The 19048-nt window shown below is 39.1% G+C and overlaps 1 protein-coding gene across 1 annotated transcript in view; it reads left to right on the top strand.

The window, feature by feature from the left end:
- The first annotated feature begins 530 nt into the window (after window positions 1-530).
- The window catches only part of LOC144291583 (uncharacterized), a 68784-nt gene continuing 50266 nt past the window's right edge, over window positions 531-19048 (top strand). Inside the window, exons 1-4 of the mRNA XM_077861183.1 lie at window positions 531-691; window positions 2251-2365; window positions 4991-5063; window positions 15907-16074. Coding sequence (XP_077717309.1) covers window positions 2320-2365; window positions 4991-5063; window positions 15907-16074 — 287 coding nt within the window. The 5' untranslated portion in view covers window positions 531-691; window positions 2251-2319. The remainder of the gene's footprint in view (window positions 692-2250; window positions 2366-4990; window positions 5064-15906; window positions 16075-19048) is intronic.

The following is a 19048-nucleotide window of genomic DNA, read 5'->3' on the forward strand; positions in this document are numbered from 1 at the left end:
TTGCTTACCATAGGTGGAGGAATGGAAACATGTTCCGACTGGGCCTATCAGGGTCTGAAATAGAGCCCCAGAAGGGACTGAACCACACGTCTCCAGGATTCTTCTCCCAGTGTCATCAATTGGAGAGAGGAGTCAAGCCTCCATGGGAATTCGCACAGAGGTGTGTAATAGTCTCATGTATTAATTGGCTTTTGCACAAACAACCATAGAATAACAATTTTTTCCCTGTAAGTCAGTGGGTTATCTGGAGTGCTTGTCTTCTTATCATGCAAATCTGCAGGGTACGTGTCTCCTTCTATCATTGAAGGGGCAATGCCTCACCAGGACTGCTAAAGCTTATCTTCAGAACTTTCACACTGACATTTTTGCCCATATTCCACTGATGCAGGTAAGACTTAAAGCTAAGCCAAACTTCAATGGGGCCAGAAAGTACACTCTTCCCATGGACTTGGGGAGAGGGCTGTGTGAAAATCTGGTGAAAGTGATAGTATACAGGATAGATCAGGATATCTAAATAATGCTACCCTGTAACTTGTTTTCCACCAGATGTCACTAATGCTACAATATTCAAATTAAGGTGAACTTTTAACTTTAATATTCAGCCTTTCCTATTGGGAATTAACATTGGGATTTCTGGCTACAAAGATATAAAGACATCAGAGGAAGAAAACACAGCACCTGTATTCGTTAGGTAATATTTCATTTAATTTTCCTGCTTTAGTGCACAAGTAGAATTGCAGGATCAATGGACACACAAACAGCTCTACATTTTTTAAACTTTAGATGGTCTCTTCTGTTCATGATCAAGAAGCTCATTTGGCTCCTCAGCAAGCTCATCAAGAGCAGTGTTTCTTCACCTTTCCCAATGGCTCCTACCCTTTTACATCCTTTTAGCAATTGAATGTCCATAACAAATTACTTTCCATTTACTGTACTTTACAAAGCTCCAGGTTTCTTTGGGAGCATTGTAATTACACTGTCCTCAGATGACTTTAACCAATTAATGGCAGGGACCAAAAGACAGAGGACTTAATCCTGTAACTTACCTATATCGTTCAAAGAATAAATCAAGTGTGAATTTGTGAGCAGTGGTGCAACAATTTCCCAACCAGTCAAAAGAATTGTTCATTAAATAACCTTTTACTCTTTAGGGAATTAATTTTTGGCTAAAGTTGTAAATAATAATATCTTCATCTTTTTATTAAATATGTAAAGTTCTGTTTTAAGTTATTTTTGTTCAATGTAACCATGATAAAAACTTGTGTTGGAATAACTATGGAATAGAAATGCTGCTAAATTTCAAATTTTATTAGTTACATCTTCTTAGAGCAGATCTTTATTTTTTATTTCTTTTTTTATTTATTTTTTACTGGAGTTCAATTTGCCAACATAGAGCAACATAGAGCCCCCCTCAGTGCCCGTCACCTAGTCACCCCATCCCCCTACCCACCTCCTCTTCCACTACCCCTTGTTCATTTCCAAGAGTTAGGAGTCTCTGAGAGCAGCTCTTTAAAGATCTTTCCATTCTTCATGAATATGGCTTTGAAAGCCAGCAGCATTAACTGATGCTTATTTTAAAAAAATCTAGTTGGGAAAGCTACTTAATCTTCATTAGAGTTAACAATCCTCTTCCAATCTGGCAAAAACATGGTAGCCTTAGCAACAAAACTATTAGAAAAGCTTAGAGAGGAAAAGGCCAAGCGTTGACCCTCTGATTACACAAGTCAGTTTATGTTACCATTTCACCTACTTATGTGCTCTTACCATTTGATCTATTTTTATACTAGAGAAACATAATTTCATTTATTTGTATAAAGTCCATTCATCTGTGTATATCTGCACCATTTTGCTAGGCAAGCTTGTTTGCATAAAGGAACACATGAGATCAAAATCTTTATTGTTCTGGCATTTTATCTGTGCTAAAAAAAAGCCTCTGAGTATAAGCACGACCACACATACTCCACTATCCATGCAAGGAAAAGATCTCAAACCTCTTCAAAAACTATCTAGTTATGGACATACCCAGTGGATACCTAGACATGGATCTGAATTTCTTTCTGAATGGCAGTGTCACTGACTCACATGCATTATTACTTAATCCTCACAACAAACCTAGAGGGGTTATTGTTCCCATTTTACACGTATAAAACCTGAGACTCAGGAAGGCTAGGTAATTTGCTGAACTTCAGACATCCAGGATCTAACCCCAGGCCTGACCCTAAACCAATATTCTTTCTCATTGGTTTTCAGAAACTAAGCAACAGCGGAAGGTGCCCTGCTCCAGCTGCAGGGACTCAGCCAGAAAGACTGGAATACTACATGACTCTACCTGCAAGTTGGGGAAGGAGAATTCAACACTATTTGAGTATTGAGTTGCATTAAATGTTTACATATACATAGTATTTTTGCTGTATAATAGCATCATGCATTTTCTTCCATCAATGTTTTCTTCTCTCATTCTTTCACTTGTTTTTGTAACTACAAGCTGTGTTGGAATTTGCGCTTCTTTACAGGTTGGAACCGGTTTGAGAAAGGGGAGACAGAAGGCAATTTAAATGTATGTTATCATCCAAATGATAGGGTTCCCTAGTAAAGCTGGGTAGAGGCTTAGACCTCATGCAAAAACAGGGTTTGCTACTGCATCTCCATAAACAAGCCATGGGATGGCCAGACAACTGCAGTTGTCCTCACTCAAGCCCACTCCAATAGGGGACCAAGAAACTCTTTAAGTACAAAAGCTCTACACAGCTTCTATAGGTCTTTTAAAAGGTCTGTTCTACATTGTTTGGGATGGTGTGAGAAAGTGAAGAGAGCGACCCCAAATCTCTTCTCCAACACCATGTTCTGTCATCAGGATTGGAGTAGAATCCTGAAGAGGGGAATAACATGTATCCCTCTGAATGTTTGCCAGCTTTTTAATTTTTTAAATATATTACATTGTGGGTTCCACTGGCATCATGTGAGTTGTTTTAAGTAGCATACTCACAGGCATATTTTTTTTTTCAGTTTTAGTAATTATGTATGTATTTTCATCTGTAGTCAGAAAGATACCTGTTTTTTTTCCTAACATGTTTTAACACATATTACCCTGAGCAAAGATTGTAAAGTCCATGCTGAATACTTAAAAACATGTATTTGTAGAGAAGTCATGAAGGCGGTGTACACATGATGGAAGGCTGAAAAACAATGTCATAACCCTTTGTACTCAGGCATCAGAAGGGGACCAGGCAGCTGTCCCTCTCAGCCGAGTGGTGCATGCTCAAAGTGCTGCTGTGCTCACACAGTCCCCAAGTCTGCTTCTCCCTACACAGAGTCCTTCTGGGACTTCTTGAAGGGCATTTTGTTTTTTGCCCATACAAGACTAGCACCATGAGTCAGATAGTACTAAGCTGAAAGTTCACTCTCTAATTCTATTTCTTATCTCTAATTATGCCCAGTCATGTCCAAAATAGCTCACCAGACTTTATGAAATGAATACAGAGAACTATATCAATATTAAAATGTCCCAAATTTGAACAATATGAAACTCATTTTTGTTACTCAACTTCCCCACAAACTAAATCCCCTTGCAAATAAAAGCTCATAGAGCTTTTATTTAAAGTCCAAATGCTCTCACTCTCCATTTTATACAATTGGCTCAGTGTCAGCCAGAGGCTTTTACTCAGAGCCAAGGTTCCTATAGCTGCAGCTGTGTCCTGGGATTTCACAGGAATGAGTATAGCTTCTTCAGCCTCTTCAAAGTTGCTTCAAATCTCTAATTAGTTCTAGTCTCCAAGGGGTCAGCAGTCACAAAAGAAACTGTCCACTATAGAAGTTGTCACAAACAAAACTGTGGTACCCCACTTAAGTGACTATGTAATGTCACCTGACACTGCTATCGGAGCACAGCAGATAACTTAGTAGCACCTATGCTGGAGACAGCAAGGACCTGGTCTCAGTCCGGTGGCAAGCCAGCCAGCTGCACCAGCACTGAATCCACGGCCTGTGAATCTGTATGACTGAGCAGAAAGTGCCCATCAATAGTTGTGCTTCCACATATTTAATATAGGTATTCCTTTGCTTTTGCTGTTGTTATTGTTTTGTTTTGGTCATGTGTCCCGGGTCTCCCATATATATTACCTACTTTCTCTCAGAGAGTGACATTTGAGACATTATTGCCTTCTTCAAAAATGTAGATAGGTATTCTGGTTTCTTCATTTCCTTGTGTCTTGTGTCTCATGTTTTGGCTACTTTGGTACAAGATTGTGAGACCACAAGTCTAGAGAAAACTTCTACTCCCAAATTCTTCCAAGTCTGTTCTCTCTAGAACAGGGAAGTACACTCTCCTCTGTAAATGCATGAGGAATGGGATAATGAACATCACCGTACTCCCTTAGTACTATGTTTAACTTACTAGTATATGACGTTTTACTTATTCTGAAAATGGTAATTGTCATCTCTCTTCCATAGACGTTTCATTCCTACCTAGGCAGGTTGAGTTGGGCCAGGCAAAGCAGTAGTTGGCCAGAATCAAGATTCTAAGAAAATAAAATACTGTGATCACAGTAAGAGGCAATGAGTCAGGATTAGTCTTTTGTCAAGAAGTAAAAGAAGGATAACAAAGTTTAGCAAAACTTTAAGGAGATTCTAGATATCACAGATTAAAATAGTCAAAAGTTAGTATTCCAAAGAGTTGCACCATTGAAAAGATAGAACCCAAGCACAAGCCAAAAAGATTCCAAAAAACTTAAATTCAGGACAGAAACTTTTTTAAAAGCTTTTTTTAAAATTTTTTATTTATTTATGATAGTCACACAGAGAGAGAGAGAGAGGCAGAGACACAGGCAGAGGGAGAGGCAGGCTCCATGCACCGGGAGCCTGACATGGGACTTGATCCCAATTCTCCAGGATCGCGCCCCAGGCAAAAGGCAGGCGCTAAACCGCTGCGCCACCCAGGGATCCCCAGGACAGAAACTTTTCTAGTCTCTCTTATTCCTTCCTGCCTCCATAGGATCGGACTACTGGTGTAAGGAGAGAGATTGCAGATGGGAAGGAAGTGGTGCCAAGAGCTGCAGCTGCAAAAAGTCGAGTTGGTTTTGTTTCTTCTAACTTTTCAACTTAAAATTAATACATACACACATTTTAAAAATCAAGCAGTAGAGAATGATACCAAGTGAAAAGTAAATTCTCAGCCTGAACTTGTTCCCCGACTCATTTCCAGCTCCCTGTTTTTAAGTATTTTCTGTTTTCCTGGTGGTTACCACAATACCTCTGAAATATATGTTAATACTTGATTTCTTCTTTTATCTTGTTTATCAACTTTAGATAGCATTTATTGGAAGATGAGAAACTTATTTCTTTGATCCATCCATGTCTATGTTTTTCCAGTTACATTGCTTTGATATTTCTGGTGATTATCATTTTAAAGAGTATACTTAAACTCTATTTTGTTACATCAATTTTAGACAGTATATAATTAATTTCTTGCTATATAAATAAATAGGTGAGAAAAATCTGTGACATTATCTTCCATATCTCTCTGCTGCTTTAATATTCAGACTTCCATTGTTTCATATTATCAGTGTTACTATTAGTCAGATTCTCTTTTACAGTTGTTGTCTTCCAAGCTTTGTTTGTATGTTGATTCTACAAATTAAAATAGCATTTCCGTTATTCCAATGATTAAATTACTCCTTACTGAAGGACTAAATAGCTATAGTTATTGAGAAAAAAAAGGGTAACCTTAGGTCAGGAAAACTGAAAGATGAATGTTCCAAGTGTCAAGGTCAAATGGGATTCCTTGAACTCAATCTTCAAGACTTTCTATTAAATTCAATTTGGTCGATGATACCTTTATTTTATTTTATTTTTTTAATTTTTTTTATTTATTTATGATAGTCACAGAGAGAGAGGGGGGGGGGGCAGAGACACAGGCAGAGGGAGAAGCAGGCTCCATGCACCGGGAGCCCGACGTGGGACTCGATCCCGGGTCTCCAGGATCGCGCCCCGGGCCAAAGGCAGGCGCCAAACCGCTGCGCCACCCAGGGATCCCCCGATGATACCTTTAATATACAAGAAATATTTATCTGCCTTTGTTCTTATTTCATAGCCACCTCTTTTTTGGCTTCTTGACTCTAAAGATGTTAGTTGGTTTTGTTTTCTTAATTTTTTTTCCATTCTCTTGTTTTCCTCAGGAGTCTACTGTTATAATATCTCTTCCACTTGCACCTTTTTTTTTTTTTTTTTTTTTGGTTTATTCTAAATTTTCTGGGTCTTGTTCCCAAATATGCGAGTGATGAAAAAGGTTCATCAGCACTGGTAGCATGATTTTCCACTGTGGTATTAGACCTCTTTCTTGAATGAAAAGATGGATGGCAGGGTCTTTGTACATATAAGCTAGTAGTACTGTTTTAGGGTACATTTCGGTATTTTGTTCATCATGTATCTTTTGAAAATTGACTTTTATTTTTTTTGAAAATTGACTTCTAAAAATATTAAATTAAAATATCATATCTTATTTACTTAGTTTTTTGGTGCATCTCAAATTTTGTGTGCCTGGTTTCACTCACTGCAGTATCTATCTGCTTTGGGACAAGGACCTGGAAGGTTAAATGTAATTTCCAGATATGGTCAGTAGAGGGCAGCAAAGGGTAGTAGAGTGAATACTCAACTGCCAAGGCCTGGGCAAACCTTTTTTCCCTCTTTATAGAGATCAATTAGTGGTAGTAGAAAATCCAGAGTGCCAGAATCAGGATAGAAATTATCCATAATACTGATCCAGGATGGGTATCAAGCTTAGAAGGCAGTGGAAATGTTTAGTCACAAATTCATAGCCTGGTATCTATCAAAGAGATGTGAACCACTGGACATTAGGAGGGGAATCATTAGACTTTCACAGTCCTGACTCTTACTCCCAGCCTGCCTAAAACCTAAGATCTCGTTCTGTAAAGTCCCAGGAGTCTCCTATCCACATTGAGAGCTTTGCAAATTTCCTGTCTGACAGTCAGTTCATGGTACCAGCAGTGGCTCTGGGTTCCACAACCAGCCATTCCTGAGAGAAGAGACAGAGTGGGACATGGGCACCATACATAAACACTGACAGTTGATGAAAAACTCACTTATGTGTCAGTTAAATAATTTGGGAGCCAACCTAAATGGGATGTGGCTTAAAATACATTTTCTTTCCTCTTCCAGAACGGACACATTCTTTAGGCAAGGAAAAATTATAGGACTTTGAAATTAGACAAACTTGACGCTATGAATTATTAGGTATGTGGTTTTCAGTGCCTTAACTTTACTAAACTTCAGTTTCTCCAACTATAAAGTGGAAATAATGATTCTTACCTCACAAACCTGCTGCAAGGAAATGAGATGATGTCCATAAACTGCCTGGCAAAGAACTTGGCAATTTGTAGTTACTCAATTGGCATTACTACAATCTCCCCCTATCTTTGGTCATGGAGAATACCCATGATATTGTTACTATTTCTGAATAAAAAGTCTCATTGTCTCCTATAAGCATAACTAAATCATTTGAAGGATTACTCTGTTAGATATCATACTAAGATTTCTGCGGTATGATCTCATTTAATTCTCATAACAGCCCTATGAAGCAGGTGCTTTTATCACCATCCTGATTTTATAAATGACAACAGTGAGGCTTCAGAAGTGTAACTAGTTTACCCAGTGTCATGTAGGTAGTAAATTATGAGGAAGGATTAAAACTACATAATTTGATTCCCGACCTCATGCTCTTGCCATTACATAATGTTTTCTGATGTACACATGTAATCAAAGATTTAAAATTTTAAGCGAAGAAATCAAAGAAGAAGTTTAAAAATAATTGGAGACCAATGAAAATGAAAACACAATGGTCCAAAAACTTTGGAATCCAGCAAAATCTGTTCTAAGAGGGAACCTTAGAGCAATCCAGCCCTACCTCAAGAAGCAAGAAAAATATCAAACAACCTAACCTTACACTAAAGAAGCTGGAAAAAGAAGAACAAATAAAACCTCAAACCAGCAGAAGAAATAAAATAATAAAGATTAGAGCAGAAATAAATGAAATAGAACAAAAAAAACACACCAAGGTACAATCAATCAGATGAATGAAACCAGGAGCTGGATCTTTAAAAAGATCAACAAAATTGATGAACCTTTAGCCAGACTCATAAAAACACAGAGAGAGAGGGGACCCCTGGGTGGCTCAGTGATTGAGCATCTGCCTTCAGCTCAGGGCATGATCCCAGAGACCCAGGATTGAGTTCCACATTGGGCTCCTTGCATGGAGCCTGCTTCTCCTTCTGCCTGTGTCTCTGCCTCTGTCTCTGTCATGGATAAATAAAATCCTTAAAAATAAGACAGAGAGGGCGAGAGAGAGGACTCAAGATTATAAATGAAAAGGATTTCTGTACATGTCTTTTGCCCATTTCATTATTGGATTCTTTGTTTCTTTGGTGTTGAGTTTAATACATTCTTTATAGATCTTGGACACTAGATATCTGATATCTGATATGTCATTTGCAAATATCTTCTCCCATTCTGTAAGTTGTCTTGTAGTTTTGTTGACTGTATCCTTTGCTGTGCAAAAGCTTCTTATCTTGATGAAGTCCCAACAGTTCATTTTTGCTTTTGTTTCTTTTACCTTTGTGGATGTATCTTGCAAGAAGTTAGTGTGGCCAAGTTCAAAAAGGGTGTTTCCTGTGTTCTCCTCTAGGATTTTGATGGAATCTTGCCTCACATTTAGATCTTTCATTCATTTTGAGTTTATCTTTGTATATGGTGCAAGAGAGTGGTCTAGTTTCATTCTTCTGCATGTGGATGTCCAATTTTCCCAGTACCATTAATTGAAGAGACTGTCTTTCTTCCAGTGGATAGTCTTTCCTCCTTTATCGAATATTAGTTGGCCACAAAGTTGAGGTTACAATTCTGGATTCTCTATTCTGTTCCATTGATCAATGTGTCTGTTTTTGTGCCAGGACCACACTGTCTTGATGACCACAGCTTTGTAGTACAACCCAAGAATTCTCACAGAGGAAACATAGACATGGCCAACAAGCACATGAGAAAATGCTCTGCATCACTCGACATCAGGGAAATACAAATCAAAACCACAATGAGATCCCACCTTACACCAGTGAGAATGGGGAAAATTAACAAGGCAGGAAACCACACATGTTGGAGAGGATGCAGAGAAAGGGGAACCCTCTTACACTGTTGGTGGGAATGTGAAATGGTGTAGCCACTCTGGAACACTGTGCAGAGGTTCCTCAAAGAGTTAAAAATAGACCTGCCCTACGACCCAGCAATTGCACTGCTGGGGATTTACCTCAGAGATGCAGATGCAATGAAACACCAGGACACCTGCACCCCGATGTTTCTAGCAGCAATGTCCACAATAGCCAAACTGTGGAAGGAGCCTCGGTGTCCATTGAAAGATGAATGGATAAAGAAGGTGTGGTTTATGTATACAATGGAATATTAGTCAGCCATTAGAAATGACAGATACCCACCATTTGCTTCGACATGGATGGAACTGGAGGGTATTATGCTGAGTGAAGTAAGTCAAGCGGAGAAGGACAAACATTATATGGTCTCATTCATTTGGGGAATATAAATAATAGTGAAAGGGAATAGAAGGGAAGGGAGAAGAAATGGGTAGGAAATCTCAGAAAGGGAGACAGAACATGAAGACTCCTAACTCTGGGAAATGAATAGGGATGGTGGAATGGGGGGTGGGTAGTGGGTGGGGGTGACTGGGTGGTGGGCACTGAGGGGGGAACTTGACAGGATGAGCACTGGGTGTTATTCTGTATGTTGGCAAATTGAACACCAATAAAAATAAATTTATTTTAAAAAGAAATGAAAGAGGAGAAATAACAACACCACAAAATTATAAAGGATTTTAAGAGAATATTATGAAAAAATTATATGCAAACTAATTGGACAACCTAGAAGAAATGGGTAAATTCTTAGAAACATATAACCTCTCAAAGATGAGTTGGGAAAAAATAGAAAATTTGAAAAGACTGATTATCAGCAATGAAATCAAATCAGTAATCAAAAAACTACCAAAAAACAAACAGCAATGAAATCAAATCAGTAATCAAAAAACTACCAAAAAACAGATGGCTTCACAGGTAAATTTTACCAAAGATTAAGGGACACCTGGGTGATTCAGCAGTTGATCATCTGCCTTCAGGTCCTGATCCCAGAGTCCTGAGATCGAGTCCCACATTGGGCTCCTTCCATGGGGCCTGCTTCTCCTTCTGCCTGTGTCTCTGCCTCTGTCTTTCTCTGTCATGGATAAATAAATAAAATCCTTAAAAAAATTTTTTACCAAACATATAAAGAAGAGTTAACACCTACTTTTCTCAAACTACTTCAAAAAACAAAGAATGAAAGCTTCTATGTATTCTATGAAGTCAGCATTACCCTGATACCAAAACCAGATAAAGACACTACAGAGAGAGAGAAAGATAGAGAGAGAACTACAGGCCAATATCTCTGATTAACATACATGCAAAAATCCTCAACAAAGTATTAGCCAACCAAATCCACCAATACATTAAAAAAGTCATTTACCATGATCAAGTGGGATTTATTCTTAGTATGCAAATGTGATTCAATATTCACAAATCCATTAACATCATACATATCATCAACAAGAGAAGGGTAAAAAACCATGATTATCTTAATAGGTGCAGAAAAGCATTTAAAAGTACAACATCCATTCATGATACAAACTCAACAAAGTAGGTTTAGAAGGAACATACCTCAACAGAATGAAGACCTTATGTGAAAAACTACAGCTAATGTCATACTCAATGGTGAAAAAGTGAGAGCTTCTCCCCAAGATCAAGAACAAAACAAGGATTTCCACTCTCACTACTTTTATTCAGCATAGTACTGGAAGTCCTAGCCCCAGCAATCATACAAGAAAAAGCAATAAATGGCATCCAAATGGGTAAGGAAGAGGTAAAACTTTCACTATTTGCGGGTGCCATGATACTATATGTAGAAAACCCTCAGGATTCTACCAAAAATGGACTAGAACTGATAAATGAGTTCAGGAAAGTCACAGGATACAAACCAATATACAGAAATCCACTGCATTTCTATACACTAATAATGAAGAGAAAAAAATAAATTAAGAAACAGTCCCATTAACAATTGTACCAAAAATAATAAGATACCTAGAAATAAGCTTAAAGAAGGAAGTGAAAGACTATATATATATATATATATATATATATATATATATACTGAAAAACTATAAATCATTGGTGAAAAAAATTGAAGACAACACAAATGGAAAAATATTCCATGCTTATTGATGAGAGAACAAGTATTAATAAAATGTTCCATACTCAAAATAATCTACAGATTTGATGGAATCCCTATCAAAGTGCTAATAGTATTTTCACAGAACTAAAACAAGTAATTCATAAGCATGTATGGAACCACAAAGACCCCAAATAGCCAAAGCAATCTTGAAAAAAAAACTGGAGGTATCACAGTCCCAGATTTCAAGATATATTGCAAAGCTGTAATAATCAAAACAGTATGGTATTAAAAAAAAAAACAGTATGGTATTGACAAAAATGGACAATAGATCAATAATACGGTATTACTGGCATAAAGATCACCTTAGAGTATCTCTTTTATTTGATATTTAGGGTGAAAACATAGGTGTTTGGTGAAATAGATGAAAACAGACCCGGGCAGCCCGGGTGGCTCAGCGGTTTAGCGCTGCCTTCAGCCCAGGGCATGATCCTGGAGAACCGGGATCGAGTCCCACGTCGGGCTCCCTGTATGGAGCCTGCTTCTCCCTCTGCCCCTCTCTCTCTCTCTCTCTCTCTCTCATTCTGTGTCTCTCATGAATAAATACATAAATAAAGTCTTTAAAAAAGAAAAAAGACCCCATCATTATTATTCTATTTAGAGCTCATTCATCAAATTAAAATAAATCACAATGGTATTATGGAAGAAATTAAGCTTTAGCTATTACTGCAAAGGTAACTGTGACCTGGTAAAAGAAGCTCCCTTTATCTTTCTCAGACAAACTTTTCTTTCCTTTGCTTTACTACAAGGAGAAGATACTATCAAACACTGTATCTTTCTCAATTAATTCCTTAAAACCAGTGACTCACAATCCTGGTTACATGTAAGAATCACTCAAAGAGCTTTTTCCAGATCTGATGAATCAGAACCTCTGGGGGAGGCAGTTTCAGAATGAGTGCCTGAAAAGCCTCCCAAGTGAGTCTGATGCATATCAGAATTGATCAATAGGACGAGATTCTAAAAGGAGAGTTTTCCCGGCCTCTAAATCTCTAACCTCTCTGAAGGGAGATGCAGAGAATGGGACATAATCTGAGAATTGGGGAAGGTGCAGAGATAAGTCTGCCTATATTTTTTACCTGAAATAGATTATTTTTTACCTGAAATAGATTTTGACAGGTACTTGATGGGAGGCCAGAAAGTGTTGCCCAATGAGCCTCCATGGTTCTAAATATAGTCAAGCATGGCCAGACTAGCACTTGTCCTTTAAAAATGGTGAGAAAGGGGTGCCTGGTGGCTTACTTGGTTAAGTTTCTGACTCTTGATTTCGGCTCAGGGTTATGATCTCAGGATCATGAGACAGAGCCACAGGTCAGAATCCACACTCAGCACCATTTGTGCTTCTTTCTCTCTCTCTCTCTCTCTCTGCCCCCACCTCTTGTGCACATGCACTGTCTCTTTATCTCTCTCTCTCTCAAATACATAAAATATTTTTTAAAAAATGAATGAAAGTGGTGAGAAGCCTGGAGGCCACTATCTACATGCCACTTCTGTGTTAGTTTGGTTTTAAGATGAGAAGCCTTAATAAAGTCTAAAAGGACTACCAGGACTTGTGCTCTCACCTCTACCTAATTTACAGGCCAATTTCACTCTCCTGTACCTTCTGCCTGTGTCTCCAATCCAGCAAAGTCTTCCATGTTTCTGAAACATCAGTTAGTCACATTCTGTCCCTTCAACTGACAAATGTATCTTCCCTCCCTTCCTTCCTCTTTCTCTCTTCTAAGTAATCCCAAGTTATTCTTTAAAGGTCATTTCAAATGAGCTTGTCAAAGAAGCCTTCCTCTCCATAATTGAAATCAGGTGTCAAGCCCCTCCCTAAATTTCTCACCTCAATCTTTAATTTTCCTCTGCAGTACTTTCCAGAGGCTGTGTTAGGCAGTTATTGATGACATTCTCTGTTTAATATGTCTTCCCCCCTCCTCACTTAAATCCTGGTTTTGTGAGAGTTGGGCCTGGCTCCCTGTTGCCCAGACCTATCAAGTGCCTTTCTCCTAGTACAGGTTCAAACACTATCTGTTGAATGAATAAAGTAAATAAGAGAAAGACTATTTTATGTCATGCCTTTTTCCCTGTCCATCCCTGCCAGAAAACTATTTCATTCACTTGTTCAATACAGAATTTTTTGATTCCTCCGATGTGCCAATGTTTGTGAGAATTTAATGATAAGTCAGACATAGACTCCTTCCTTGAGGTCCATAGAGTCTAGTAGGGCATAAAAGATAGGTTTTCACATGCCTGTTACAGGAGCCTGTAAGGGAAACCACAAACTTTGTCTGTAGGATCAAATTTCTGTCCTCCACAGTTGTCAAAGAAAGACACTGTCCATGGTGGGAAGAGTGGGGATGGGGGGCCCTCGCAGGAGGCTGTGTGACCTCCTGAGTCAGTTGGATTTGAATCCTTCATATTATGTCACGGCTGCTTGGATTCAGAGTCCAACCTGTATGCGCAGGAGCCTCCTCATCTGTAAAACCATCAGTTTCCTAGTGGAAAGGGAACACTGTCTTCATGTAACATGTTTTTAACAGGCTCCTGTAGGTGCTTTGACACTGAAGGAGATGTCCAGGTGGCAAATCAATGTTAGTATCACTAACCATTAGGGAAATGCAAGTGAAATCCACAGTGAGATATCACACTACACAGCTATCAGAATAGCTAAAATAAAAAATGACAACACCAAATGTTCATGTGGATGAGGGGAAACTGAATGACTCACACAGTACTGGGGAGAATGTGAAATGGCACAGCCATTCTGGAAAACAGTTGGACAGTTCCTAAGAAATAAAAAATAAAACTATAAAAAAAACAAAAAACAAAAACAAAAACAAAAAAACATACCTAGCATATGACCTGGCTCTTCCCATCCTGGGCATTTAGCCCAGAGAAGTGAAGACTTCACGCTGACACAAAAACCTGTACACAGATGTTTATAGCAGCTTTATTAGTGACAGCCAAAACCTGCAGACACTTTGAACTCCTTCAACAGGTAGTTAAGCAAACTGTGATACATCCATATCATGATGTACTACTAAGGGACACCAGGAAATGAACTGTGAATACTTGCAGCCATCTAGATGAATCTCCAGTTACATCAAATGGGAAAAAGGAAATCCCCAAATTTCATAAACTATGTGATCCCATCTGTATAACATTCTTGAAATGGCAACATTATACACATGGTGAACAGATTTGTGATTGCCAGGGATTAAAGAGGTGGTGGAGGGGGAAAGAAATTTGTGTGGTTGTAATCGGGGAATAGGAAGGACCCTTGTGGTGATGGAAGTGTCTCTGGAAGACTCCATCTGTAAAAAAACTGATGTCATCTCTCTGTGTTATTTATTACAGCTGCAAATGAATCTACAGTTATCTCAAAATAAAATGATTACTTTTAAAAAGTCAAAACTTGGAGGCCAAGATAAGGAAACCAGTATGTCAGTTTGGCAGTTACAACATGAGCTTTGAATATGTGACATCATAATGGCAGTGACCGCGGACCGCTGCGGAATCTTCAGGCTTCAAGCATTTGACAGTACTCTGCCAAGTGCTGTAGACTCACTCGATTTCCTGTCCCGCGAATTGAAGAGAAAAGGATGTTCCCGTCAATCAGAAAGCACGCTGAGCTTACAGGTGGACATTCAAGGCTTCAGCGCATGAGGTAGTCTTCTGATCCACTATTTCTGACCATCCAAACAGACCGGCAATAACAGGAACTGTTCTTTTCTTTTGTTTCCTCTAATACATAGAAACTAATTAGTAACTCCAGCACCAGCTTCCTGAAAAGCTGCTCCTGTTCATAAGATTCAGTGCTGCTGAGCAGAAGGGAGCAGGCTTTATACATCCTTGGGGGAGGCGGAGACACTTTCTTGGCTCCATGAGAGAGCCAACTCTCTCTCTCTGTGAGACAGTTTTCAGTGGGTCTATGAAAATACCTGTCCTAGTTATGAAAGAATTTTTACACTCTGCTCAATTGAGTTGTTTTATTACCTATTTTGACCAGGAAGTCCTGTCAGAGCTCAGCCAAGTAATAGCTAAACTCTTGTGTTCAGAAACTTTCTGAGGTTTCCAATATTTTTGTTGATCTTTGAGAATTTTTACCCCAATTTTGAATATTGAATTAGATAAGATGGGGGTCAACTTCCGGGATCTTCAGTTATCTTCATTTTATCTTAACATAAAAGCAATTTGTAATTAATTCTTCACACGTTGTTTTATTTTATATTAGGCCACAAGTTGTCCTGTTTGTTGTTGTTGTTCATTCTCCTTCTTGTAATCTGCTCTACCTTTGGCTTCTTGGCTCTCGCCTACCTAATGGCTCACAATTAGCTCTGCAGCTTTCTCCACCACACCTCTAAGTGTTGGCATGCCCAAGGGCTTTGTCCTTGAAACTGTCCTCCCTCTGCATCAGTTTCCCAAGTGACCTCACCTCTTTCTATAGCTTTCTGTAACTCAAGGATCCCTGATTCTGAGCTCTGGAGCTCTGCTTTGGGGGTTGAGACTACATTTTAGTGTTGTGTGAACCTTGAAACTTGGCATTAAACTATATTGTGTATTTGACCAGTAACTAACTGCTCTGTGTTTGATGTGTTGCAGGAAGACCTCATCTGTGGAGGTGGACACCCACAGCGAAAGCACTACATCATCTGAGGGTGCCACTCGTACCTTGCTCATCCATGGCCCCGTTGAGCTCAAGAAAGGCTGGAGGAGGCAGAAGTGGCAGCTTTTCTTGTACAGCGATTTATTACTGATGTCTAATACCAAGTAGGTGTACCATGTTTTGTGCTCTTGTGAATCTCAAAAAAAATGCATTCCCATTAACCCTTACTATACGAAAACATAACATTTTTTCCCTTTTGTGTTTGCCAATGCTTGAGTCCTTCATTCCATGAGTACTTCTGGAGGTCTTGTTTTGTGTCATGTCCCTGCAGCAAATACAACTGACAATGTGACAGACCAATGTCTCTCCTGCCTGGGACTAACAAATGATAAAATAAGAGGGGGAATGATAATGATTAGTGCTGCTGATAGAAGGTGGATAGGGGGCTGTGCAGAGAGGGTGGGAACATGTTAGGAATAGTCTAGGAGGGCCTCTCTGAGGTGGAGCATTAAAATCAAATCTATGAGAGGAGAAGCAGCCACATTGTGCCTGAGCCATCGAGGCTGAGAGACTTGCAGGTCTACATGGGTACAATCTGACCCCTCAGAGAGAGGGGCTCAGGGAAGCCTGATTTGACTAGAGCCCAGAGCATAGGCCATGCTATCAGATATGATACTATGCTCAGGGGTCTAGTCACACAGGGTCTTCACAGGCCATGGTAAGAAAGTGGAGATATTTTGCCAAAGGATTTGTAATTAGGGGACTAACCAAATCTGATTTATATTTCTAGCAAATTTTTCTGACTGTTGCTAGATAATAGATGGATGGGTAAGCAAGAGTGGAAGCAGGGAGAGTAGTTAGGGGAGGCAATAGTCCTGATGGATGGTATCAGGGCTCTATCTTAGCAGTTTAGTAAAAAGGAAAGATGGAGCAGGGTAGCCCGGGTGGCTCAGGGGTTTAGCTTCGCCTTTAGCTCAGGGCATGATCCTGGAGACCCAGGATTGAGTCCCACATCAGGCTCTCTGCAGGGAGCCTGCTTCTCCCTCTGCCTGTGTCTCTGTTTTTCTCTCTCTCCTCTCTGTGTTTCTCATGAATAAATAAATAAATCTTTAAAAAAAAAAGATGGAGCAGATAGATGGAATGTAGGAGAAAGAATTGACTGTGTGTACTTTCCTCTCAACCCTGAACACAAATGCATTGAATATCCAGTCTAGAACATGATGATTGCTCAATAAATGTCTGGGAGCAGGTCATGGAAGGTCACCTGTTTACTTACTCCATCTCTGTTTGCATTATTCACAAAACGTGGAAGACCAAGAACACCCCCACAAACAAAATATCAAGAAGTTTTTTGGTCATGAGAAAAAACTAACTCCCTCTTTTTTTTTACTGCTTTCACCCTAGATCTCAGTTATGCCATGTCATAGGTACGACATGCTAGTAATAATTTGGCAAAATGATATACTCATCTGAGTTACATTAATAACAATTTATCAGGGGCTTACTACATGTCAGATATTATGCTAAAAAACTTTATGTACCTAATTTTGTCTAACCTTACAATGACCCTGTGAGATGGGAGTATTTTTATATTGGAGAACCTTGATGCTCAGCAGTCTAATGGATCTGCCCTGGTTACCATATTAGTAATGGACAGAGTCTACATTTGAAATCAGGTCTATTTATTTCAAAGCACAGGCTTTTATTCACTATGTGATGCTACCATTTCTATTCTCTCTTTTTTCCTGAATTTCATACAACATTCCATGAACACCTAGATTCTTTCATTATTGAAATCGACCCTTCCTTTACATTGAGTGAACAACTAACTCCAATCTGCTTGGTAAGAAATAGATCAGAATGCTTAGTGAATTGAAAAATGAAGCAAGTACAGCCATCAAAAAAATCAGAGTCAAAGATAGTAGTAAAATATATTTGAGACTAGGGAAATTGCCCATAGATGTAACCTTGAAGGTGGTGATGTCATAAGGAGGACAAAGAGAAAAGGAATGTCCAGGCCTTGGCATGAGGTCCATATGAAAGACTCTCTTCCTCCTGATAGAAGGCCAAGTCATTATTTTAAAAATGCAGGCTAGTTACCATTCTCTTTATTTAACCAAGGTGGGTATGGGAGACCAAAATATGTGGGATGCATGCTGGGAACCACACTAGGAACATCACAGATGCCTCACCCACCTGGGTTTCTCAGTGATTGAGCATCTGCCTTTGGCTCAGGTCGTGATCCCTGGGTCCTGGGATCGAGTCCCACATCGGGTTCCCCACAGGGAGCCTGCTTCACCCTCTGCCTATGTCTCTGCCTTTCTCTGTGTATCTCTCATGAATAAAGAAAATATTTCTCACAGCCCTCCAAGGCCCATATTTTTTATCATCCACAGGCTGCAGAGATGAAAATGGGAACAGAGGAAGTCTCAGAAATGGTCCAGTCATACATAGGGAAACCATGCAAGGGATTCCAACCCAGGCCTGCCTTCATCACAAGGCCATGTTCTTCCTTCCATACCATGTTGTACCCTTCCATCCTTAGCCCAAGAGACATGCTAACAAATAGCAAACTCATTTCCTGGTTGTTAGGACCTTGCAGACCACTCATATTCAATTTACAAGGGGAATATGTTCTTCTTTTTTTTTTATCTTTGTAATTATTATAGCATTAGGGACAGGAGAAGACTTTCCTTTTCTTACTAGAACTATTTATTGTCCTGGGTGCTGCTTACCTCTCAGCCGGTTTTACAGAGCCTCTGATGTTCTACTAAAAAGATTTTTATATAAAGATAGTGTTGTTTTTCCACTAGAGAGTTGCATCTATTGAAGGGCTGAATTTTTATTTCGAATGGTTCATTATGACAAAACAAGTTGAACATTTTTCATCTTTCACATATTGCTTTTGAGATATGTCCTTATGTCTACTCAAGGGTTTTTATGTGACAAAATCTTTATCAATTTATTTGTTAATGTTCTTTGAAAGAGACTCAGTTCCCAAAAGATTATCTTATATACTTTATATTATACATTGGTAATATTAGAAAATGTAAGTGATCATAGGCATGTTAATTTCATATTTAACCCAAGGTCTTTGATAGAGAGAGAACACAGATTTTTAGAATTCCGAGTTCGGGA

Source organism: Canis aureus, chromosome 20 (assembly GCF_053574225.1).
Source record: "Canis aureus isolate CA01 chromosome 20, VMU_Caureus_v.1.0, whole genome shotgun sequence".
NCBI classification, from domain to species: Eukaryota; Metazoa; Chordata; class Mammalia; order Carnivora; family Canidae; genus Canis; species Canis aureus.